The 27,393-nt window shown below is 43.0% G+C and overlaps 1 protein-coding gene across 1 annotated transcript in view; it reads right to left on the bottom strand.

Annotated features, from left to right (window-relative positions):
* The window catches only part of LOC132385074 (E3 ubiquitin-protein ligase TTC3-like), a 277,705-nt gene that overhangs the window by 127,019 nt on the left and 123,293 nt on the right, over positions 1 to 27,393 (bottom strand). Inside the window, exons 24-28 of the mRNA XM_059956787.1 lie at positions 26,035 to 26,099; positions 23,217 to 23,268; positions 16,690 to 16,800; positions 9,905 to 10,044; positions 4,615 to 4,683 (exon numbers count right to left, since the gene is read on the bottom strand). Coding sequence (XP_059812770.1) covers positions 4,615 to 4,683; positions 9,905 to 10,044; positions 16,690 to 16,800; positions 23,217 to 23,268; positions 26,035 to 26,099 — 437 coding nt within the window. The remainder of the gene's footprint in view (positions 1 to 4,614; positions 4,684 to 9,904; positions 10,045 to 16,689; positions 16,801 to 23,216; positions 23,269 to 26,034; positions 26,100 to 27,393) is intronic.

The raw sequence follows: 27,393 nt of genomic DNA, 5'->3' as shown, positions 1-27,393 counted from the left end.
CTTGCACACACATGCACAAAAGCATACATTCACAAGCACAGACACATGCACAAATAAGTGTGCAGTCCACAAGCACAAAAGCATACACACACACACACACAAACACAAACACAAAGGACCTTCCTTGGTGGAACAAAACTTCCAGAGCTATCACAGCCCAGCAGGGCCAGAGAAACAGCATGTAGTAGGAGCAGAAGCCTAGTACACTTGAGCACCAGGCATGAGGTGCCAGAGCTGAGCAACTGGCCTAAGCAGAGGCCCTGAAGGGCACTAAAAACATCTGATGAAAATCTAGCATTTATGTAGCGCCCTGAATAAGATCAGGTTATCCCAAGTGCTTTCCAGCCAGTGAAATATTTTTAGATTATTGGACTATAAAGAGACACAAGAGACAGTAAATGCTGGAATCTACAACGAGAAACAAGCTACCTCAGCAGGTCAGACAGCATCCGTGAAGGCAAAGGGATGCTCGACATTTTGGGTTGAGACTCTGCATCAGGACTGACAGTGTAAGACGGCGGTGAGCTGAGGGAGAGGGGTGAGACAGATACCAGGCAGTGCTAGGTGGATCCAGATGAAGAAGGTTTTAATGCATAGATAGAGCCAGGTGGGAAAATGAAGAGTGGAGATAAAGACAGAGGCTAGGTCAAAGATCTCCTTTTTTCAGTTATTTTGTGGTACAAGGCAAGGCTGTCCTTTAAGTCTTTTACTATTTGACATTGCTTTGGAACCTTTAGCTATCGCCATTCGTGAATCACCTAATATTTTGGGTATTACCCGTAGGGAAGGGACTTATAAGTTATCATTATATGTTGATGATTTGTTACTATACATATCTGACCCTGAGAGATCGATTCCTGCTATTTCGTCCTTGCTAGCTCAGTTTAGTAGCTTTTCTGGTTACAAACTGAATTTTAATAAGAGTGAATTACTTCCATTAAATATGCAAGTTACAATTTATAAACACCATTTAAAGTTGTCACAGATCATTTTACTTATTTGGGTATTAAAATTATCAAGAAACATAAGGATTTATTTAAAGTTAATTTTTTTACCTTTAATTGACCAAATTAAGCAACTTGTTACCAGGTGGTCTCCATTATCTTTGTCATTGGTTGGTCGAATTAATGCTATTAAAATGATAGGGTTACCCAAAATTTTATATTTATTCCAAGCACTACCAATTTTTATTCCTAAATCTTTTTTTGATATTATTGATTCTAAAATATCTTCATATGTGTGGCAGAATAAAAATCCTAGACTAAGCAAAAAATATTTACAGAAGCCTAAGAAGGAGGGTGGTTTTGCTTTGCCAAACCTGAGATTTAACTATTGGGCAGTCAAATATTCGATATTTAATATTTTGGACACAAGCATCTTGCCCACAATGGGTAAATTTGGAATGTAAATCTGTACAAGAGTTTTCATTGTTTTCAATTTTAGGATCTTCACTTCCTTTTTCTTCATCTAAATTGAATAAACAAATAACTAATCCTATGGTTAAACATACATTGCGAATATGGTTTCAATTTAGTAAGTTTTTTGGCTTGAATAAGTTTATCTTATCAAGCCCTATTATATCTAACTTTTTTTTTCGGCCCTCTTTTATGGATCAAGCCTTTGTATTATGGAAAACAAAAGGTATAACATGTTTTCGTGATCTATTTTTAGATAATAGTTTTATGTCCTTTGAACAGCTCTCTAATAAATATAATTTGCCTAAAACTCTTTTTTTTAGATATTTGCAGGTTAGAAATTTCTTGAATAATATGTTACAGTCTTTTCCGAAATTATGTCCAATGGACATTACGGAAAAAATGTTAGCTCTGAATCCTTGCCAGAAGGGTTTAGTAGCCACCATTTATAATATGATCATGAAAATACAGCCAGAAGTATCAGAAAAAATTAAGAAGGAATGGGAAAAAGAACTTCACTGTCTTATACCCACTGAGCAGTGGGAGAAAAAATTTACAATTAGTTAATTCCTCTTCTATTTGTGCTAAACATGCCCTAATACAATTTAAGGTTGTACATAGGGCTCACATGTCCAAGGATAAACTTGCTCGATTTTACTCTGTGACAGATGTTATTCTGAAGTAGCTTCATTGACCCACATGTTTTGGTCTTGCCCTTGTTTGCAAAATTATTGGAAAGATATTTTTGGTATTATTTCAACAGTTCTGAATATCAAATTGCAACCACATCCTATTACTGCAATTTTTGGTTTACCAATGGTGGACAATATTTGTTTATCCCCCTCAGCTCGACGGATGATTGCATTTGTTACATTAATGGCTAGAAGATCTATCCTATTGAACTGGAAAGAAATTAATCCTCCAACTATATTTCAGTGGTTTTTTCAAACTATCTCTTGTTTGAGCTTAGAAAAAATTAGAAGTTTTGTCTTTGATTCTTCAGTTAAATTTGAAGAAACTTGGAGACCATTTATCAACATTTTCATATCAGTTAAACTGACTTTTCCTAAACCCTGTTTCTATTATTGTTAATTATTTGGATGGAGGTGCGGAGTTATTGACGCTACTGTGTATATTTGACATAATCCAATGGCCCATGTTGGTTAGGTTTGTTTTCCTTTTCTTTTTTTGGGGATTTTTTTTTCTTCTTATATACTCCCTTTTTTTGTAATCACTATGAGTTTGGGAGGTTATTATATATAGATTATCATCTATATGTATGTATACTTAACCTATTAATTATGTACTTTCAAACTCTCTGTATTCATGTTTCATTTATGTTTGTTTAAAATTAATAAAAAGATTTAAAAAAAAAGACAAGAGGCTAGGTGGTGATTAGTGGAGACAACAAAGGGATACAGATTATAAAATACTGCAAGTCCAGTTCATTGGCTCACAGGCAAGACTAACAGCAGGAGAGCTGTTCTGTGCAGATCAAGCCCTCATACTTGGTCCTCTCCTATCAGACTCCCCCTTCTCCAGTCCTGTATCTCTTTCACCAATCAACTTCTTAGCTCTTTACTTCATCTACCCCCCTCCACTTTCTCAGTTTCACCCATCACCTTGTGTTTTTCTCTCCCCACCTTTTAAGTCTACTCCTCAGCTATTTTTCTCCAATCCTGCTGAAAGGTCTTGGCCCAAAACATCAACTGTACTTTTTTTTGTAGATGCTGCCTGGCCTGCTGAGTTCCTCCAGTGTTTTGTGTGTGTTGTTTGGATTTCTGGCATTTGCAGATTTCCTCTTGTTTGCTATACTATTCTATACGATTATGGCAGGTTTTTTTTACTCAGTGCAACAGTTCTTACAGTGACCCCACATCTGTCAAATTCCTTCATTCCCAAAGATCTATTTATCTCTGTCTTCCACATACTCAACTGAAACTCAAAGCCTCATTGGATATACAGTTCCAAGGATTACCACCTTCTGGTTGAAGAAATTCTTTCTCTTCTGTCTAACTGTTTTGACACAGTGACTCTGGTTCTAGAGCCATGGGCAGCACAGTAGCGTAACAGTTAGCATAACAGCATTACAGCATCAGTGACCCAGTATGAATTCCTGTTCCTATTTATAAGGGGTTTGTACCACCACCCTGTGACCGCGTGGGTTTACTCCGGATGCTCCTGTTTCCTCGTGCATTCCAAAGACGTATGGGTTAGTAGGTTAATTGGTCACATGGATGCAATAATGCATCGCAGACTCACTGGGCTGGAAAAGCTTGCTACCATGCTATATCTCTAAAAAAATTGTCCTTGTATTGGCACACTAAGTCACAAGAGATTCTGCAGTTCTGGAAATCCAGAGCAACAGACAGAGTGCTGAAGGAACTCAGCAAGTCAGGCAGCATTTTTGGAGGGGAATGCCTTGTCCTGTCAGTTTCCCTTTTCTTCAGCTCTTTGCTTTCCCAGCTTCTCAGATTATTTCCATTTTCTTCCCCTCCCCACCACCACCCCACCCCCCCCTCAGCTGGATTCACTTATAACATGCAGCTCCTGCTACTCTCCCTCCTCCTTTCTAGTCCTTATGAAGAGCTTTGGTCTGAAATGTCAGCTTTTTATTTTTCTCTTTCGATGCTGCCTGACCTGTTAAATTCCTCCAGCATGTTGTGTGTGTTGATTCATCAAGTTAACTTGGCTAACATATCAACACACCAAAGTGCTGGAGGAATTCATCAGGTCAGGCAGCATCTATGGAGGGAAATAGACATTTCAAGCTGAGATTCTTCATCAGCACTGGAAAGGAAGGGGGAAGATGTGAGAATAAGCAGGTGGGGAGAGGGGAAGTAGGACAAGCTGGCAGGTGATAAGTGAGACAAAGTGAGGGGGAAGGTGGATGGGTGGGGGACGGATGATGAAGTGAGAAGCTGGGAGGTGGTAGGTGGAAGAAATAAAGGGCTGGGGAGGAAAGAACCTATTTGGAGAGGAGAGTGGCCATGGGAGAAAGGGAAGGAGGAGGGGTAACAGAGGGAAGTAGTAGACAAGTGAGGAGAAAAGAAGGGGATGACAGGGGAGCCAGAATGGGTAATGGAAAAGGAGAGAAGGCAAAAGGGGAGAATCTTTTGTGATTATGACTCTTGAAGATTGTGTATGTTTGAATGACAACATGTCTCCCTCTTCTACTAGAAGGGTATCTGCAACTCACTGTTCTTGCTGGCCTTGTTTCTTCTGGTTCTCCAGTTCCTGTTGTTGTCCCTGGACCTGCTTCTCCAACCTATAAAAAGTTGTTCCAGAATCAGAATCAGGTTTATGTTCACTGACATATGTTATGACATTTGTTGTTTTATAACACCAGTATAATGTGACACATAAAATTACTGTAAGTTACAACAAGAAATATACATATTTTAAGAAATCTTTTCTCACCCCTTATGGGTGGTGCATATGTGTACTTCTCCCTCATTCTCCGGTCCTCTACCAGAGACTGGGAGCTTGAGGGTTCGGTGCAGTATCCTTGCTGTTCCTAGTAGATCGCTCTTCTGGACTGAGATCTCAGGTGTTGTTCCTGGGATTTGTCGGAGCCACGCTCCCAGTCCAGGTGTCACAGCTCTGAACGCTCCCATCACCACCGGGATTACTCTGGCTTTAACCTTACACATCCTTTCTATCACAAACAAGAGAAAATCTGCAGATGCTGCAAATTTTTTGGAAAGCATCAAGTTGGGTAAGTCACCAGGACTGGATGAGATGTACCCCAGGCTACTGTGGGAGGCGAAGGAGGAGATTGCTGAACCTCTGGCGATGATCTTTGCATCGTCAATAGGGACGGGAGAGGTTCTGGAGGGTTGGAGGGTTTCAGATGTTGTTCCCTTATTCAAGAAAGGGAGTAGGGATAGCCCAGGAAATTATAGACCGGTGAGTCTTACTTCAGTGGTTGGTAAGTTGATGGAGAAGATCCTGAGAGGCAGGATTTATGAACACTTAGAGAGCATAATATGATTAGGAATAGTCAGCATGGCTTTGTAATGGGCAGGTTGTGCCTTACGAGCCTGACCGAATTTTTTGAGGATGTGACTAAACACATTAATGAAGGAAGAACAGTAGATGTAGTGTATATGGATTTCAGCAAGGCATTTGATAAGGTACCTCATGCAAGGATTATTGAGAAAGTAAGGAGGCATGGGATTCAAGGGGACATTGCTTTGTGGATCAAGAACTGGCTTGCCCACAGAAGGCAAAGAGTGGTTGTGGACGGGTCATATTTTGCATGGAGGTCGGTCACCAGTGGAGTGCCTCAGGGATCTGTCCTGCAACCCTTACTCTGTGATTTTTATAAATGACCTGGAGGGGAGAGAGAAACACAAGGTGATAGGGGGAGAGATGAAGCAGAGAGCTGAGAAATTGATTGGTGAAAGAGACAGAAGGCCACAGAAGAAAGAAAAAGGGAGGAGGAACACCAGAGGGAGGTGATGGGCAGGCAAGGAGATAAGGTGAGAGAGAAAAACAGGAATGGGGAATGGTGAAGGGTGGGGGGGAGTATTACCAGAAGTTTGAGAAATCAATTTTCTTGCTATCAGGTTGGAGGCAAACCAGACGGAATACGAGGTGTTGCTCCTCGCACCCGATTGTAGCCTCATTGTGACAGTAGAGGAGGTCATAGATGGACATATCAGAAAGGGAATGGGTAATAGAATTGAAATGTGTGGCCACCAGGAGATCCTGCTTTATCAGCGAATTGGTCTCCCTATCTGCATCGGGTCTCATCCATATACAAGAGGCCACACCAGATACAGTAGCTGACCCCAACAGACCAATGGGTGAAGTGTCGCCTCACCTGGAAGGAACGTTTGGGGCCCTGAATGGTAATGAGGGAGGAGGTGTAGGGACAGGTGTAGCACTTGTTTCACTTGTAAGGATAAGTACTAAGAGGGAGATCAGTGGGGACAAGGAAGTCACGTAGGGAGTGATCACTGCAGATAGCAGAAAGTGAAAGAAGTGAAAGAAGAATCTCCTAGTGGCCACCCATTTTAATTCCACTTCCCATTCTGCCACATCCATCCATGGCCTCCTCTACTGCCACGATGAGGCCACAATCGGGTTGGGGGAGCAACACCTTATATTCCATCTGGGTAGCCTCCAATCTTATAACATGAACATTGATTTCTCTAACTCCTGGTAATGGCCCTCCTCCCCTTCCCCATCCCCTTTTCTCTCTCTCATCTCATTTCCTTACCTGTTCGTCACCTCCCTCTGGTGCTTCTCCTCCTTCCTTTCCTTCCATGGTCTTCTATCCTCTATCAGGTTTCCCCTTCTCCAGCCCTTTATCTCGTTCACCTATCAAATTCCCAACTCTTTACTTCACCCCTCCCCCTCTCCAAGTTTCACCTATCAACTACCACCTTGTACTTCCATACCCCCACCTTCTTTTTTGATTTCTCATCTTCTGATGAAGGATCTGGGCCCGATATGTCGACTGTTTACTCTTTTCCATAGATGCTGCCTGACCTGCTGAGTTCCTGCAGTGTCTTGTGTGTGCTGCTCAGATTTCCAGCATCTTCAAATTTTTTCTTGTTCATTATCTACACTAGTTGTCTGCGCAGATTTTGTTCCTTCAGTCAAAAGAATATGTCAGCATACACTGGATGAATTCCTCCCTCAATAACTATTAGAAAGTATTGTAGAATTGGTAGGGATCAAGTTTGTTCTGTACTACTTTTAAATACATAAAGGTGCCCCCCCCTTTACAAAGGTAGGGCATTCCTATGAAACCTTTCTTAAGCCAAAATGGCATAAAGCAAAGAACCATTAATTTATATGGGAAAAATTTTCGTAAAAGCGAAAATCCTCTTTGTAATGCGAAAACAGGTTACTAATGTAGGTCTTTTGTAAAAGCGAAGTGGTGTAAAGCGAGCATTCATAAAGTGGTGGACACCTGTAATTTGTTACTCAGTTAAACTGTGTCTGTGTGTGCCTGTGTGCACGCGTGTGCGTATGTAGTGTTGTCTGTGTCTGTCTGTGTGTGCGTCTGTCTACCTGTCTCTGTCTGTGACTGCGTCTATCTCTGTGCACATGTCTGTCTGTGTGCCTGTGTGTCTGCATGCATGTCTGTCTGTGTGTCTGCCTGCCTGCACCTGTCCGTCTGCAAGCGTGTCCCTGTCTGCTTCTGTCCATCTGCGCGCGTATCCCAGTCCACCTTTTGCGCAACTATCTCTATCCACCCGTGCATGCGCGCACGTGTGTCTGTGTTTGTGCCTTCATCTGCATCTGTGTGTGTGTGTTCATTTATTTATTTATTGGGAAAAATTATCCAATATTACATGTATTTGTTAGAAAAAGTATGTGAACATCAGGGCTAATGTCTGCTACAAAAGCTATTTAGAGTCAGGTGTTCCGATCAGTGAGATGAGATTGGGGGCGTGGGCTGTACCTACACCTATAAAAAAGACACACAAAGTCAGGTTCCTGACAGAGCCTGCTCTTCTCAAGAAAGATCTCTTTATGGGCACCATGCCTCGAACAAAACAACTTTCAGAGGACCTTAGAAGAACAATAGATGCATGAAGCTGGAAAAGGCTACAAAACCACTTCTAAAGACCTGAGTGCTCATCAGTCCACAGTAAGAGAAACTGTCTACAAATAGACGAAACTCAGTACTGTTGCTACTCTCCCGAGGAGTGGGTGTCCTGCAAAGATCATACCAAGCGTGCAATGTACAATGCTGAAGGAGTTGGAAAAACTCAGGGGTAACAGCAAAAGACCTGCAGAAATCTCTAGAACTTGCTAAATTCTCTGTTCATGTATCCACTATAAGAAAAACACCAAACAAGAATGGTGTTCATGGAAGGACACCACAGAGAAAATCACTGCACTCTAAATAAAACATTGCAGCGTGTCTCAAGTTTGTAAATACCACCTGGATGTTCTACAACACTTCTGGGACATCGTTCTGTGGACCGATGAGACAAAAATTGAACTTTTTGGCAGAAATGCACACTGCAATGTTTGGAGGGAAAAGGGCACTGCACACCAACACCAAAACCTCATCACAACTGTGAGGCATGGTGATATTTGATAACATGTAATATTTGATCATTTTTCTCAATAAATAAATGAACAAGTATAATTTTTTTGTGTTACTTATTTAATCAAGTTCTCTTTCATCTTGTCTTAGGACTTCAGTGAAAATCTGATGACGTTTTAGGTCATATTTATGCAGAAATAGAGAAAATTCTACAGTGTTGACAAGCTTTCTGGCACCACTGTTCTGAAATCTGAAGGTGGAAGGGAAGAAGCTGTTCCTGAAATGTTGATTGTGTGTCTTCAAGCTCCTAAACCTTTTCCCTGATGGTAGCAATATGAAAAGGGCATGTCCTTGATGGCGAAGGTCATCATTGAAAGATTAACCATTTACAACTTCGACAAATCTTAACGCCCATTCCATGCCAAGCATCATCACAGAGCAAATTTACAAGACTGATCCTGGGAATGATGGCTCTGGGCCTGTACTCACTGGAGTACCGGAGTTTAGAATATTGGAAGGCCTGGATAGAGTGGACATGGAGAGGATGTTTCCTACTTGGGGGGGATGGGGGGTGTCTAGGACCAGAGGAGGGACACAGCCTCAGTCAGAATAGAGGAATGTCCATTTAGAACAGAGATAATCATGAGTCTTGTTAGCGGTAGGGTTGTGAATCTGTGGAATTCATTGCTACAAATGGCCATGGAGGCCAAGTCATTTTAAAGCAAAGGTTGATTCGTAAGGGCGTCAAAGGTGAAGAGAAGAAGACAGGAGCACGGGGTTGCAAGGGGTAATAAATCAGCCATGATTGAATGGTGAAGCAGACTCAATGGGCCAAATGGCCCAATTCTGCTCCTATGTCTTATGGCTTTAAAATCTCACCACAGTAGCAACAGACAATGTTTAATCTCATTAGTCCAACTGTTGACATGAATGGGAGGGTGAAAGCGACCACACCGGATATGGTCTAAACCATCCCATATTGGAATGGGGTAATTTCACTGGATTCCTGCCCAAAATAGTCACTGGGTGCAACCAGAAACAGATGCAGAACACTCACTTGCATCATGACAGATCAAAGCCAGGTGAATATTTTATGGGGTCATCAATGCAAGAGGGTCAGATTAGGTCCACATGCCTCACCTTTCTCTACCTTGTGTTGGTGGAGGTGACTGGTGACAGAAGGGGTGTTTGATGGACTGTGAAGAATAAAATTGAGAGAAACTGCAGCCTTGGATGTGAGGTGTAGCCTCATGAACACTGAGTCAATGCATCACCTTCAAGGGTGCTTCATCCCACAAAACCCCACATGTGATCTCTGGGCACCAGCTAACTGGCATGATTGTGTAGCTGCTAGCATAATGCTTTACAGCAACTGGGTTGTGTAGGATTATCACTGTCTGTAAAAAGTTTGCATGTTCTCCCCATGACTACATGTGCTCTAATTTCATCTTTAAATCTTTAAAACTCTCCTTACTTTTTGAGCAGCTCCTCTTTGCTCTGGAGCACATCCTGTAAGTTCTTGATCTGGCTCTGAAGAACTTTCTTGTCATTTTGCTGAATTTTCCGCTCGTTCTCAATTTCCTGCTTCAGCCTTTGCACCTCTGTTGTTTGTTGCTGGGAAGGATGAAAGGAAAAAGGCCTCAACTCAATAGAGTTTATGGAATTCCCAACGTGCCCCAAATTCCATATGCAGCCATTCGTCTCCCCATCCCACTCCACTCTCAAACCCAGACAGGGAACTGAATTGGACTGAACACAAGAGATTCTGCAGATGCAGGAAACCTGAAGCAACACATCACAAAATGCTAGAAAAACTTAGCAGGTCAGTCAGCATCAATGGAGAGGAATAGACAGTTGATGCTTCAGGCTGAGGCCTTTCATCAGGACAGATCAAGATTGGCCCAAGCCTTTTGGCACTGCTGATCTGAAACACACCAGCAGGTGGCAGTCATGGACATCAAAGATGGCAGAAACTATTGTCTCCCAGGGTGAGCCTACCACCCACCACCTTGTAATCAAGGAAATTCACCCATGTCCATAAATTTATGGAAAATATGACTCAATCCATCTCGAGTAGGTTCTGTGGACAAGAACAATATTTCCCAAAGGTATGTCGCCTCAAAGGTGCCAGGATCTGGGACATTTCAGATTGACTCCTCAGCATTCTTAAGTGGGAGGGTGAACAGCCACAGGTCGTGGTCCATGTAGGTACCAATGACATGGGTAGGTCGAGGAGAAACGAGGTTCTGCATAGGGAATTCATGGATTTCCAGGGCTGTGACCTCAGGATTGCTACCTGTGCCATGCGTTAGTGAGGTCAGAACTAGGAAGATTATACAGTTTAATATATAGCTATGGAGTTGCTGTAGGGAGGAGAGCATCAGATTTTTGGATCATTGGGCTCCCTTTCAGGCAAGGTGGAACCTATACAGATGGAACAGTTTGCATCTCAACTGAAGGGGAACTAACATCAAAGCAGGAAGGTTTGTTAATGCTGCATAGTGGATTTTAAACTGGAGTTGCAAGGGAATGGGAACCAGAGTGCCAGAACAGTTAGTGGAGAGGTTATCGAGACATGCTGGTAAGACCTCAGACAAAGTTACGATCAAAAGGTTGAGCATGGTTCGACTAGTGTCCTGAGCTGTCTATATTTCAATGCAAGAAGTGTCGTGGATGAGCTCAGGGCATGGATCAACACCTGGAATTATGACACTGTAGCCGTTAGTGAGACTTGGTTAGAGGAGGGACAGGACCGGCAGCTCAATATCCCAGGGTTCTGTTGTTTTAGATGTGATAGAGCAGGAAGGATTAAAAGGAGAGGGATGGCATTACTAGTCAGGGAAATGGCATAGTAGTGCTCAGTCAGGACAGACTGAGAAATAAGACAGGTATGACCATGTTTACAGGGCTATATTATAGACCACCTAATAGTACTGGGAATTTAGAGGAACAAATTTGTAAACAGATCGCAGACTGTTGCAAGAAACATAAGGTTATTATAGTAGGTGATTCTAACTGTCTACTTATTGATGGGGAATCCCATACTGTAAAAGGACTTGATGGGATAGAGTTTGTCAAATGTGGTCAGGAAAGATTCCTTCATCAGTACATAGACATGCTAACGAGAGTGTGCAATATTTGATCTGCTAATAGGGAATGAGACAGGGCAGATGACAGAAGTTTGTGTTGGGGAACACTTTGCATTCAGTGACCACAATGCCATTAGTTTCAAGATAATTATGGAAAAGGATAGGTCTGGTCTGCTGGTTGAGATTCTAAACTGGAGAAATATCAATTTTGATGGTATTAGAAATGACCTGGCAAATGTGGATTGGGACAGGCTATTTTCTAGCAAAAGTGTACTTGGAAAATGGGAGGCCTTCAAAAGTAAAATTTTGAGAGTATAAAGCTTGTATGTGCCTGTAAGAATAAGAGGTAAAGATAGCAGGTTTAGGCAACTTGGTTTTCAAGAGATATTGAGGCCCTTGATCAGAGAAAAAGGAGGTGCATAGCAGGTATAGGCAGGTAGGAACAAATGGAGTGGAAGAATTGCAAGAGAACACTTAAAAAAGAAATCAGGAGGGTTAAAAGAAGATATGAGGTTGCGCGAGCAGACAAGGTGAAGGAGAATCCTGAGGGATTCTACAGATATGTTAAGAGAAAAAGGATTGCAAGGGACAAAATTGATCCTCTGGAAGATCAGAATGGTAATCTATGCATGAAGCCAGAAGAGATGGGGGAAATCTTAAATGCATCTTTTGCATCTGTATTTACTCAGGAGATGGATACAGAGTCTACAGAAGTGAGGCAAATCGGCACAACCTCATGGACCCTGTACAGATTACAGAGGAGGAGGTGCTTCCTACCCTGAAGAAAATCAAGGTGGATAAATCCCCTGGGCCTGACAACATTTTCCCTCAGACTCTGTGGGAGTCAAGTGCAGTAATTTCCGGGGCCCTAGCAAATATTTTTAAATCATCATTAGAGACAGGTATGCGACCAGATGATTGTAGGTTAGCTAATGTAGTTCTGCTGTTTAAGAAAGGCTCTAAAAATAAACCAGGAAATTATAAGCTGGTGAACCTGACATCAATTGTGGAAACTTAATGGAAGGTAAACTCAGGGACCAGATATCTGTGTATTTGGATAGACATGGACTGATCAGAGGAAGCCAGCATTACTTTGTGCATGGTAGGTCTAACCAATCTTGTAGAGTTTCGAGAAAGTTTCCAGAAAAGTTAATGAAAGCAAGGAAGTGGATGTTGTCTACAAGGTCCTGCATGAGAGGCTGGTCAAGGTGGTTCAGTCATTTGGCATCCATGATGAGGTAGTAAATAGGATTCGTAATTGGCTTTGTGGGAGAAGCCAGAGAGCGGTAGTGGAAGATTGTTTCTCTGAGTGGAGGCCTGCGACTAGTGGTGTGCCACAGGGATCAGTGCTGGGTCCATTGTTATTTGTCAACTATATCAATGATCTGAATGATAATATGGTAAATTGGATCAACACATTTGTGGATGACACCAAGATTGGGGGCGTAGTGGACAGTGAGGAAGACTACCAGAGTTTGCAGTGGGATCTGAACTAGCTGGAAATTGGCGTGAAAAATGACAGATAAAATTTAATGCAGACAAGTGTGAGGTGTTGCACTTTGGGAGGGCTAATCAGTGTGGGTCTTACACAGTGAACGGTAGGGCACTGAGGAGTGTGGTAGAATAAAGGGATCTAGGAATACAGGTCCAGAATTCATTGAAAGTGGCATCATAGATAGATAGGGTCATAAATAAAACTTGTGGCACATTGGCCTTCACAAATCAAAGTACTGGGTACAGGAGATGGGATGTTATGTTGAAATTATATAAGAAACTGCTGAGGCCTAATTTGGAGTATTGTGTGCAGTTTTGGTCACCTACCTTCAGGAAAGATGTAAACAAGGTTGAAAGAGTGCAGAAAAAAAATTACAAGAATGTTGCAGGGTCTGGAGGACCTGAGTTATAAGGAAAGATTGAATAGGGTAGGAGTGTATTCTTTGAGAGGAGATTTGATAGAGGTATACAAAATTATAAAGGTATAGATAGGGTAAATGCAAGCAGTTTTTTCCAGAGTTTAGGTGGGACTACAACCAGAGGTCATGAATCATTAGTGTATGGAATGAGCTGCTAGCGCAAGTGATGCATGTGAGCTCAATTTGAAATGAAATATCTTTATTGTCATTGCATAGTACAATTTTCATGCACCAATACAGCGAAAATGAGTTTGCAACTCTCGGACTCAACAAATAAATAAACAATAAATAAAATCAAGTAACCAGCCAGTATAAGCAATGTCCAGCAGTACAAAAGCGCAACTCAGATGCATGATAGCCATAAAACCAGTATTAAAAGTAGCAATATAACAAATTTATGGATGATATTTGATCGATTGGTTCAGAGCAATTATTGCTCTGGGGAAAAAGCTATTTTTCAGTCTGGAAGTGTGGGTATAGAAAATCTTATAACATCTGCCAGATGGAAGAAGTTCAAACAGATGATTGCATGGGTGTGTATTGTCCTTACAGATGCTTGTAGCTTTCCTTAGGCAGCGTGAGCTGTAGGTGTCCTCCAGGGCTGGGAGCTGTGCCCCAATGATCTTCTGTGCACTCAAGACAACCCGCTGAAGTGCTTTCCTATCAGCTGCTGTACAACTGAGATACCGCACAGAGATGCAGTATGTCAAGATGCTCTCTATGGTGCAGCGGTAAAAGGTCACCAGCATCTGTTCAGGTAGATCAGCTTTCTTCAGCGTCCTGAGGAAAAACAAGCGTTGCTGTGCTTTCTTAACTATTCTTGTGGTGTTAGTGGACCATGTAAGGTCTTCTGAGATGTGTATTACCAGAAACCTGAAACTGGACACTCTCTCCACTATGTCTCCGTTAATGTAGACTGGAGCGTACTCGTCATCCTGTGACTTTCCAAAGTTGATAATTAGTTCCTTAGTCTTTGCTGTATTAAGAGACAGGTTGTTCTCTGAGCACCAGCTCACTAAGTTCTGTACCTCCACTTTGCACGCTGATTCATCTGTGTTGGAGATCAACCCAATCACTGTAATGTCGTCTGCGAATTTGCCAAGGTATTGGTGCTAAATGCAGGTACACAGTCGTAAGTAAAGAGGGAGTAGAGTATGGGACTCAATACACAACCTTGTGGTGTACCAGTGTTCAGGATAGTAGTGAAGGACAGGTGAGGGCCCAATTTCACTGCCTGTGAAAGCTCTGACAAGAAATTCAGGACCCAGTTGCAGAGTGATGAGCTGAGGCCTAGCTGGTGGAGTTTGGAGATGAGCTTACTGAGGATGACAGTGTTAAAAACAGAGCTATAATCAACAAACAACATCCCTACGTATGTGCCCTTTCCCTCCAGATGTGTCAGGACAGTGTGAAGAGCTAATGAGATGGCATCCTCCGTGGACCTGTTTGCTTTATAGGCAAACTGGTGTGAGTCCAGTATAGCAGGGATAGTGACTTTAATGTGGGAGAGGACCACTCTCTCAAAGCACTCCATTATTGTTGGTGTGAGGGCAACCGGACAATAGTCATTCAAATTGTTGATGTTTGTTTTCTTCGGGACAGGCACTATGATGGATGACTTCAGGCACTTGGTGACCGTTGCCTGAGATAGAGACAGATTGAAAATCCTCGTAAATATGCCAGCCAGTTGTTCACCATAATCTTTAAGTACCCCTCCTGGAACTCCATCAGGGCCTGCAGCTTTCCATGGATTGGCCCTCAGAAGCACGCACTGTACATCATGTGTGCTCAGTAAGAACCTGTTCATCCTCTATGGCCAGGATTCTTGCACTCCTCACATTGTTGTTAATTTCAAACCGGCCAAAGAAGATGCTCAGTTCATTGGCCAGTGTGACATCACTGTGGGGGAAGACAGGGTTACTGTTGTGATCAGTAATAGCCCTGATGCCTTGCCACATGTTCCGATTGTCAGCATTGTTAAAGTGGTCCTCTACCTATTGCCTATGGATGTCTTTGGCCTTTTTTAATGCCTTTTTTCAGGTTTGACCTGGCAACACTATATGCTGAGGCATCACCAGATCTAAATGCATTATTGCGTGCTTTTAAAAGATTTTGTACCTCTTTATTCACCCGTGGTTTCTGGTTTGGGAATATCTTTATTTTCTTGTCCACTGTTACACTGTCTACACAACCATTGATGTAGAAAAGCACAGTGGATGTGTACTCCTCCAAGTTCACCTCTGTACCGTGTGTAGCCTGTTGTGCAACAGGTCCCAGTGGGTGAGACCAAAGCAATCTTGGAGTTGTAAAGAGGCATCTTCTGGCCATATTTTGACTGTTTTTATTGCAAGTTTAGTTTTGTGGATAAGTGGTCTGTATGCTGGCATCAAAAACAGTGAAACATGCTCAGATTGTCCCAGGGGGTGAGCTGAGGGAGGCTCTGTATGAGTCTTTGACATTCATGTACACATGATCCAGAGTGTTTAATCACCTGGTAGGACACTGCGCATGAGGATAGAATTTATGGAGCACAGATCATAGGTTGACCTGGTTAAAATCCCCTACAACAATGAAAGCACCATCAGGGTGAGCATCCTGCTGTTTGCTGATGGCTGAGTATAGCTGTGCTAACGCTAGCTTAGCATTAGCTTGCGGGGGGATGTATACAGCCATGATCATAACAATGTTTTTTAAGAGAAATGTTAAGAGAAGTTTAGATAGGTACATGGATAGAAGTGTTATGGAGGGATATGGTCTAGGTGCAGGTTAATGGGACTGGGCAGTTTAAATGGAACAGCATGAATTGGATGGGCCAAAGGGCCTGTTTATGTGCTGACGGAAGCCCCATTTATAAATGGTGAGACGGGTGGCATTGGTGTACAAAGGAACATAGCATGCATCCTTTTACATGCACAGTGGTGTAGCAAACATTAAAGGGGACTCCCACCACCATGTTCAGGAAGAATTATTACCCTTCAACCATCAGGCTCCTGAACCAGCATGGATAGCTTCACTTACCTCAACACTGAGCTAATTCCACAACCTATGGGCTCACTTTCAAGGACTCAGGTTTTCAGTATTACTTGTTTATTTATTTTGTTGCTGGACAGAGTGAAGACAGAGATGTTTGGATATTAAGGAAATCAGGGACATGGGGTTCATGCAGGAAGGTGGTACTTGGGTGAAAGGTGAACCCCGAGTTCAGTGGATGGTGAAGAAGTAGCGAGGTGGCATACGGTTGTTACTCCAGCACCAACCTTACAATTCTCTAGCGTCTTGGTCTGTCGTTTCAGTAGCTGCTCGTACTGGGAACTCTTCTCCTCATAGAGCAGCTGCCAGCGTTGTGCTGAGGCCTCCAGTTCTGCAAACTAACAGGCAACATTTTTAACCCTTGCATCGACCTGCAATAATTTTTATCAATGCACCATAAAAAGCATCCTATCTTGATTTATAATGCTTTGGTATGGTAACTGCCCAAGGCCACAAGAAATTGCAAAGTTGTGGACACAACTCAGTTCATCACTGTCCCCTCCATGGTCTCTGTCTTCACTTCTGGCTTTCTCATTAAAGCAACCAGTAAAATCAAAGATCTCACCCAACCAGAATGCAAGTGACAGTGTTATAATTACAGATACAGAGAAAGTGCATAATAAGATACACGGACTATGATATGGAGCAGATTGTGAAGATGAGTTCTCTTTTCTCCCCCTCCTATCAGTAGAAGATAAATAAGCTTAAAACACACATCATTGTGCTTGAACATTTTTGAATGGATTTATTCATATTAAAAATAATACCTACGCATTCTTCTAAATTCCAGTGAGTACAGGCCCAAAAGCTGCCAAACGCTCCTCATATGTTAATCCTTTCATTCCTGGAATCATCCTCGTCATCCTCTCTCCAATGACAACATATCCTTTCTGAGATAAGGGGCCCAAAACTATTGACAATACTCCAAGTGTGGCCTGACTAGTGTCATATAAAGCTTCAGCATTACCTCCTTGTTTTTAGAAGACCATAAGACATAGGAGCAGAATTAGGTCAATTGGCCCATCGAGTCTGCTCCGCCATTCAATCATGGCTGATCCTTTTCTTCTCCTCCTCAACCCCATTTTCCTGCCTTCTCCCCGTAACCTTTGATGGCATGTCCAATCAAGAACCTATCAATCTCGGCCTTAAATACACCCAACGACCTGACCCCCACATCTGCACATGGCAACAAATTCACCACCCTCTGGCTAAAGAAATTACTTTACTTTACTTTACTTTAAATTACTCTATCCTGAGGCTAGTAGCCAATCAGAAAAGGCTCCTTTTATTTCTACTCATTGCCTCCTGCCTGTCAGCCATTCTTCTATCCATGCCAGTATCTTTCCTGTAACGCCATAGGATTTTATCTTATCCAGCAGCATCACGTGTGGCACCTTATCAAATGCCTTCTGAAAATCCAAGTAAATGACATCCACTGCCTCTTCTTTGTCCACACTGCTTGTTACTTCCTCAAAGAACTCCAACAGATTTTTCAGGCAAGATTTCCCTTGACAGAAACCATGCTGACTTTGATTTATTTTATCATCAGTCTCCAAGTACCCCAAAACCTCATCCTTAATAATAGACTCCAACACTTTCCCAACCACTGAGATTAGGCTAACGGGCCAATAATTTCCTTTCTTCTGTCTTCCTCCCTTCTTAAAGAACGAACTGACATTTGCAATTTTCCAGTCCTCCAGGACCATGCCAGAGTCAAGTGATTCTTGAAAGATCATGACCAATGCATCCGTCATCTCTTCAGCAACCTCTCTCAGGACTCTGGGATGTAGTCCATCTGGCCCAGATGACGTCCACCTTAAGACCTTTGAGTTTACCAAGCACTTTTTCCTTTGTAATAGCAATGGCACTCACTCCTGCTCCCTGACTCTCATGGACCTCTGGCACACTGCTAGTATCTTTCACCCTTCTTATAACCATTTTAGTTGCCTGTTGTTAGATTTTTAAAGCTTACCAATCATTCAATTTCCCACTCACTTTTGCTACCTTGTACGCCCTTCCCTTGGCTTTTATGCAGTCCTCAATTTCCCTTGTCAGCCATGGTTGCCTAGCCCTGCCATCTGAGAAGTCTTCCTCTGTGGAACATACCTATCCTGTCCCTTGTGAACTATTCCCAGAAACCTCTGCTCTGCTGTCATCACTGCCAGTATCCCCCTCCAATCCACCTGGGCAAGCTCCTCTCTCATGCCTCTGTAATTCCCTTTATTCCATTGCAATACTGATACAAATGACTTGTGCTTCTCCCTTTCAAATTACAGTATGAATTCAATCATATTATGCCACCACCTCCTATGGGTTCCTTTATGTAGCTGATTCATTATACCTCTCACTCCCATTCTTCTGCCTTCTCCCTGTAACCTTTGATGCCCTGACTAATCAGGGAGCTATCAACCTCTGCTTTAAATACTCCCAGTTACTTGGCCTCCACAGACATCTGTGGCAATGAATTCCACAAATTTACCATTTTCTTGGGACACGGAAGGTAGCCAGATCACCCAAACGAAACTCGTACAGACAGTACCAAAGTATTTCTGCCAGGTTCCATATTTTAGGCAGAAACGGAAAGATGCTACCTGTGACCATTGAGTCTTATAGTAAAGGATTAAGTTACAGGTTTATTTATTTGGTGATAACAGTAGCATTAGGGGTATGCATCTAGGATTAGTGTTGTGCTTGGAGTGCCAGATGTGAGGACCCTGGGAGACTCCCAGCCTCACCAAGGATTACATCTGCACCAGGTGCATTGAGATGAGGCTCCTTAAAGACCGTGTTCGGGATCTGGAGCTGCAACTTGATGACCTTCAGCTAATATGGGAAAGTAAGGAGGTGATTGATAATACCTATAGAGAGATAGTGGACAGCACCTCTGTGACAGTCCCCCTTGGAAATCGATATACCGTTTTAAATACTGTTGGAGAGGTTGACCTGACAGAGGAAGACCACAGCGAATGGGATTCAGGCACTCTGCCCAGTGCCGTGTTCAAGAGAACAAGGAGAAATGTAGTAGTTATAGGGGATTCCAACGTGAGGAGAACAGACAAGAGATTCTGCGAGCCGGACAAGGATACCCGGATGGTGTGTTGCCTCCCTGGTGCCAGGGTACGAGATATCTCAGTTCGGGTCCAGAGTATCCTAAGGAGAGAGGGCGAGCAGCCAGAAGTCTTGATACATGTTGGTACCAATAACATAGATAGAAAAAGAGAAGAGGCCCTGAAGGAAGATAATTGGGAGCTAGGAAGAAAATTGAAAAGCCAGACCTCCAGAGTAATAATCTCAGGATTACTGTCTGAGCCACACACCAATGATGGTACGAATAGCAGAATTAAGCAGATGAATGTGTGGCTAAATAACTGATGCAGGGGGCAGAGCTTCAAATTCTTAGATCACTGGGATTTATTTTGGGGGAGGTATGACTTATGCAAAAACGATGGGTTACACCTGAACTCAAAGGGTACTAATATCCTGGTGGGATTGTTTAATATAGCTGTTAGGGAGGGTTTAAACTAAGTTGGCAGGGGGAAGGAAACCAGGATGTTACGGTCGAGGAAGAAGAAAACAGAAATAAGTCAAAGATACTGTGCAGCAAAGATGGCAAGAATGACAGGCAGGTGAATAGACAGGGTAATTTGCGATAGAAATATAGCACAACAGATACTGATCTAAATGTACTACACTTAAATGCACGCAGCATTAGAAAAAAAATGGATGACCTTGTTGTACAGCTACAGGTAAAAGAATTGACATTGTGGCCATCACCAAGTCATGGCTAAATGATGGATGTGATTGGGAGCTGAATGTCCAAGGATACACCGTGTGTAGGAAAGATAGGAAGGTGGGTAAAGGGGGTGGCGTGGCCCTGATAGTAAGCAATGATATCAAGTCACTAGAAAGAAGGGACAGAAGATCAGAAGAAGTAGAATCCCTGTGGGTCGAGTTTAGAAATGGCAAGGGTAAAAAGACACTAATAGTAGTTAAAAACACAAAATGCTGGCAGAACTCAGCAGGCCAGACAGAATCTATGGGAGAAGGTAGTGACGAAGTTTCGGGTCGAAACACTTCATCAGGAGTATAGTAGTTATATACGGGCCTCCAAACAACAGCCGGGATGTGGACTACAAGCTACAGCTGGAAATAGTAAAAGCGTGTCAGAAGGAAAATGTCAAGATAATTATGGGAGATTTTAATATGAAAGTGGATTGGGAAAGTCAGGAAGATACTGGATCTCAGGAGAGGGAGTTTGTAGAATGCCCACGGGAACAGCTTGTCCATAAGCCCACCAGGGGATCGGCTGCTTTGGATTGGGTGCAGTGTAATGAACCTGAGGCAATTCGGGAGCTAGAGGTAATGGAACCCCTTGGAAGTAGTGATCATAATATGATCGAGTTCAGTTTCAAATTTGAAAAGGAGAAGCTGGTATCAGGTGTATCGATATTTCAGTGGAACAAAGGAAATTACAGTGGTATGAGAGAGGAACTGGCCCAAGTTGATTAGAAGAGTAAGCTAAATGGAGGGACAGTAGAGCAGAATTGGATGAAATTCCTATAAGAAATAAGGAAAGTGCAGGAAAAATATTTTCCAAGAGAAAAGAAAATCATAAAAGGAAAAATTACACAAATGTGGCTAACAAGAGAAGTTAAGGCTAAAACAAAAGCAAAAGAGATGGCGTACAAGGAAGCAAAAATTTGTGAGAAAACGAAGGACTGGACGAATTTTTAAAAATTACAGAAGGAAACTAAAAAAGTCATTAGGAAAGAAAAGATGAATTATGAAAGGAAATTGGCAATTAACATAAAAAAGGACACTAAGAGTTTTTTTAAATATATGAAGAGTAAAAGAGTGACATGGGTAGATATAGGACCTATTGAAAATGATGCTGGTGAAATTATAATGGGTAACACAGAGATGGCAGAGGAACTAAACGAGTATTTTGTATCAGTCTTCACAGTGGAAGACATTAGCAACATACCTGATAGCCAGAGGTCTCCGGGAATAGAATTAGGTACAGTCAAGATTACCAGAGAGAAAGTGCTTGAGAAGCTAAATGGACAAAGGATAGATAAGTCTCCTGGACCAGACGAAATGCATCCACGGGTTCAGAAGCAGTTGACTTTGGAGATTGTGGAGTCATTGGAAATAATCTTCCAGGAATCAGTAGACTCTGGCACAGTTCTGGAGGACTGGAAGGTCGCAAATGTAGTTCCGTTGTTTAAGAAAGGGAAGAGGCAGCAAAAAGAAAATTACAGACCTATTAGTCTGACATTGGTAGTCGGAAAGTTATTGGAGTCGATTCTCAAGGATGAGATTATGAATTACCTCGAGGTGCATGACAAGATAGGCCCAAGCCAGCATGGTTTCATGAAGGGAAGATCCTGCCTCATCAACCTATTGGAATTTTTTTGAGGTAATCTCAAATAAGATTGACAAGGGAGAAGCCTTGGATGTTGTGTATTTGGATTTTCAAAAGGCCTTCGATAAGGTGCCACATAAGAGGCTGCTTAACAAGATGAGCGCCCATGGAATTACAGGAAAGATATTGGAATGGGTGGAACATTGGCCGATAGGCAGAAAGCAAAGAGTGGGAATGCAGGGATCCTATTCTGGTTGGTTGCCGGTTACTAGCGGTGTTCCACAAGGGTCAGTGTTGGGGCTTCTTCTTTTTAAACTGTATATTGATGATTTAGATTATGGATTAAATGGTTTTGTGGCCAAGTTTGTGGATGACATCAAGATAGGTGGAGGAACAGGAAGTGTTGAAGAAACGGAAAGGTTGCAGAGAGACTTGGTCAGTTTAGGAGAGTGGGTAAAGAAATGGCAGATGAGATACAATGTTGAGAAATGTATGGTTGTTCATTTTGGAAGAAGAAACAATCAGGCAGATTATTATTTAGGTGGGGAGAAAATCCAAAAATCAGAAGTGCAAAACGACTTCGGGGTCCTCATGCAGGATACCCTAAAGGTTAACCACCAGTTTGGATCGGCAATAAGGAAAGCGAATGCTATGTTGGCATTCATTTCGAGAGGAATAGTGTATAAGAGTAAGGAGGTGTTGATCAGACTCTATGGGACACTGGTGAGACCCCATTTGGAATACTGCGTGCAGTTTTGGGCCCCCTATCTTAGAATGGGTGTACTGATGTTGGAGAGAGTTCAAAGAAGATTCATGAGGATGATTCCTGGAATGTAGGGACTAACATATGAGGAGTGTTTGTCAGCTCTTGGATTGTATTCATTAGAGTATAGAAGGATGAGAGGGGATCTCACAGAAACATTTCGAATGTTGAAAGGGTTGGACAGAGTAGATGTGGAAAGGCTGTTTCCCTTGGTGGGTAAGTCCAGGACAAGAGGTCAGTCTTAGAATTAGAGGGTACTCATTTACAACAGAGATGAGGAGAAATTTTTTTAGCCAGAGGGTCATGGATTTATGGAATTCATTGCCACATACAGCTGTGGAGGCCCGATCATTGAGGGTGTTCAAGGAGGAGACTGACAGGTATCTAATTAGTCAGGGTATCAAGGGATATGGGAAAAAGCCAGAAATTGGAACGAGATGGGAAAATAGTTTAGCTCATGGTGGAGTGGCGGAGCAGACTCAATGGGCCGAATGGCCTACTTCTGCTCTTTTATCTTGTGATTCTAGGACTGCCACTGGGCAGTGCCTGCTTCAGGCTCTGATAGTGTGCCCCCATCACAGGGACTTTGTCAAACTGCATCGCCAACAATATGGAAGAACTCCTACCTCATTCTTCGTTTGGACTTCCTGATGCGATGCCTGAGGAACATCCTCATCCCTGTCAGAGAGAAACAACACTCAGTGCGCTCTAACAGAGGGACCTCAAATTAAAGGAACACAAGTGGGAGGGGGAAGAGCGAGAGGGGGTGAGGGGAGAAAGAGGAGGAAGGAGGATGGTGAAGGTTAGGGGATTCACTGCCAACCTTAGGAACAAATGGGCTGAATGTTCTTTTTACATTTTTAAAATTTTATTTTATTTTGAAATACAGCATGGAAACAGGCCCTCCCACCCCAATGAGCTCGCACCACCGAACTACACCCATGTAAACAATTAACCTACTACTTGGTACATCTTTGGACTGTGGGAGGAAACCAGAGCACCTGGAGGAAATCCACACATTCATAGGGAGGATGTACAAATTCCATGCAGATAGCGGCAGGAATTGAACCTGGCTCACTAGTGTTATGCTAACCACTACACTACCGTGTTGCTCTATATATTTAATATTTACATACATATATGTATACACACATACTCACACATACACTCATACACGTGTAGTTACTTACAGACATTCACACACACACCGTCACTCACACAGTCACATATACATACACACTCACACCCCCACACAGTCACACACACACTCAGAGTCAAATACACACACACTCATTCACATGCATACACAAGTAGTCAAACACACATGTACAGTCACTCACACCCAGGCACATACACACACACATTCAGTCATGCACTCACAGTCACTCAACCACGCTCACTCACATACATAAACAGTCACTCAAACACATGCACACTCACAATCCCTCGCACCAACACACACTCACTCACACACACGCATACACACACCCAGTCACTCAAACCCTCACACACATTCCAACATACACACAGCCACTCTCACTCAGTCACTCTCACACACACATTCAAAAACACACACTCATGTACACACCCACTTTCTCCCAGCCACTCACATAAACACACTCACACCCTCACAAACATATTCACACACTCAGTCACTCACACCCTCAGTCTGACACTCACATACACACACACTGACAGTCACTCACACTGTCACACATCCAGTCACTCACATACACACTCACACCATACAAATAATCACACAGTCACTCACACCCACACTTACTCACACATACCCCCCCACACTCACTCACACTTTCATACACACTCCGACACTCACACATCAACACATACATAGGCACTCAGATACATACACACAAACTCACATAGTCACACAGTCACTCATACATACACACACACACACACAAACTCACATACACACCCACATACAGTCATTCATGGACACTCACACACATACATGTTTGTATGTGGTGGTTAAAGAACGTGGCATCCATTATTAAGGTAGTAATGAGAAGAGAGCATGTCCTGGGTGATGAGGGTCCTTAAAGTAAATTTATTATCAAAGTACATACAGGCAGTCCCCCAGGTTACGTATGAGTTCCGTTCCTGACTCCGTCTTTAAGTCAGATTTGTACGTAAGTCGGAACAAGTACATCCAGTATTATTTAGCGTCAGTTAGCAAAACGTTTGTCTTAGTATATAGTATATATTTTACCTTTCTATGCATATAAAACACTTAAGAAACGTATGTATTCCAATAATTAAACCACTGTGTTGCTTAGTAATAATTGTAGCTTTCATCGGGGCAGGGCCTTTCACATGTTCCATTATTCGCACTTTATCCTTTAAAATTGTTCTGATCGTTGACCGACTGTAGCCTAATGCTTTTCCAATGACTGATGGCATTTCACCTCTTTCCAAACGCTTTATTATTTCCACTTTATTTTCAATCGTGATCGCTTCCTGTCAATGGACCAGAAACACTGCGGGCAGTGGGTTCCGAGGTCCGCTGGGTCCTAAGGACCACCACACTGAATTCCCCGGGTCCTAAACTCCACTGCACTGAGACAGGCTAAATGGGACAAGTGGGGGCTGTGCTTGGTTTGGGTACTGTATTTGATCCTCCACAATATTCCATGTGGGAATTTAAACTGCAGGTGGCAGTGTTTTTATTTTATAAGGTTGAGTTGCATGCTCCACATTAACCTGGCACAGATGGTACGGGAGTCACTGGATTGACATCGACCCGGCACGGGAACGGTCTGTCACTAAATCAAACTCAGGAATCTCCGTTCTCCAGCCCAGCGCTGATCTCACTGCGCCACCAACCGACAGGAACAGGGGGGGCTGGGGTCAGGATGAATCTTGCTATGAAAAATTTAAGCCAAATCAAAGTTACACACTCAACACGGTGTCAATGGCAACGACTTAAAATGCCGGACAACGTCGCAATCTGACTTAAAATGGCAGATGGCGTTCTCCTTCCTCAGTTCGTAAGTACGAGTTGTCTGTAAGTCGGACGTTCGTAACTCGGGGACTCCCTGTATGTTACTATAACCATTTTGAGATTTATTTTCTTGCAGGCATTTACAGGGAAAAAAAGAAATAGAATCGTATTTATGAAAAACTACACACGAAGACTGACAAACACCAGTGTGCAGAAGACAAACTATGTCAATAAAATATACTGAGAACATGAGACTTCAGAATCTCCCGCCCAATAATAATAGTGAGAAGAGAGCATGGCCTGGATGGTAGGGGTCTTTCATCATGGATACTGCATTCCTGAGGCAACACTGTGTATAAATTGTACCTGATAAATTGTACCTGACTGTACTACTGCCACAAAATAACAAATTTCATTGCATGTTTCCATGATACTGATTCTGATTCTTGACCAGACAGTGGCTGGGAGTAGCAGCATACCTATCCTCATCTGCAGTGCTCTCCACATCCTTCTCACTAATGTTTTCAACAGGAACTGCTGACTTCTGAAAAACAAAATGATTAAGAAAAATTATTCTACATAGACTTTGGAAGCAGTAATATAGAACCCAGTGGCTGAACAGATGAACATGCAGCAGAGTAGTTTGTTCAGGGTCAGTGCAGCTTGATTGGTAGTACCAGCCAGAGTCCAGTCTATCACCCACCTACGTACGTCAGCTTTATGGGAGAGTGGTAAAGAGAAAGCCACTGTTGAAAAAAGCTCACATGAAATCTCAGCTACAGTTTGCCAGAAGGCACGTGGGAGACTCTGAAGTCAGCTGGAAGAAGGTTTTCTGGTCTGATGAAACCAATATTCAGCTTTTTGGTCATCAGACTAAATGCTGTTTTTGGCGTAAGCCAAATACCGTACATCATCAAAAACACACCATGAAGCATGGTGGTCCATGCATCATGCTGTGGGGATGCTTCACTGCAGCAGGCTCAGGAAGGTTTGTAAAGATGAAGGGTTGAAATGAATGCAGTAAAAAAACAGGGCAATCCTGGAGGAAAACCTGATGCAGTCTGCAAGAAAACTTAATTTAGATCACTTTGCAGAGATCTGTTTTCACTTTGGCACGAAAGAGACTTTTTCTGCTGATCAGTGTCAAAAAGCCAAATTAAAATTCACTGTGACTCAAGTTTGTAAAACAATAAAATATGAAAACTTCCAAGGAAGTTGTTGTAGCGATGTACTACATACAGAGCGAGAGACGACACGCAGTCGGTAAGTCGTTTCGAGACTAGTTTATTCAAACTTCGCGGAGCTGGCATTTAATCCCTAGCGCCAGTCCTCTCCGGGCGGAAATGACATCAGAGGTGCATTACCAAAGTCTCCCCCCCCCCCCCCCCCCCCCGGTGCTGGATATTTGTGAGCCGGTTCGCCTGTGCAGAAAGTGGGTCGTCACATAACAACCCCCCCCCACCCGAACCGGAGATACACCCCCCAATGTCCACAGTCTGGATCAGCCTCTGTTTGGGAGGTCTGCCTCTGCGCCGCGATGCCTGAACCTCGACCGGCTGCGCCAAGTCCACATGGGCCGGTTTGAGTCGGTCCACCATGAAAACCTCCTCTCTCTCCCCAACGTCCAGAACGTACGTGGACCCATTGTTGTTGATCACCTTGAACGGCCCCTCGTACGGCCGCTGTAGCGGTGCCCGGTGTCCGCCCCTTTGTACAAACACAAACTTACAGTTCTGCAGGTCTTTGGGTATATGGGTCGGGGTCCATCCATGCTGTGAAGTCGGTACGGGGGCCAGGTTGCCGAGCATCTTGTGTAGTCTGTCCAGGAATGCTGCGGG

This window comes from Hypanus sabinus, chromosome X2 (genome assembly GCF_030144855.1).
Source record: "Hypanus sabinus isolate sHypSab1 chromosome X2, sHypSab1.hap1, whole genome shotgun sequence".
NCBI classification, from domain to species: Eukaryota; Metazoa; Chordata; class Chondrichthyes; order Myliobatiformes; family Dasyatidae; genus Hypanus; species Hypanus sabinus.
The sequence above is the reverse complement of the archived record's forward strand: the minus strand, read 5'-3'. Positions and strand labels throughout refer to the sequence as shown.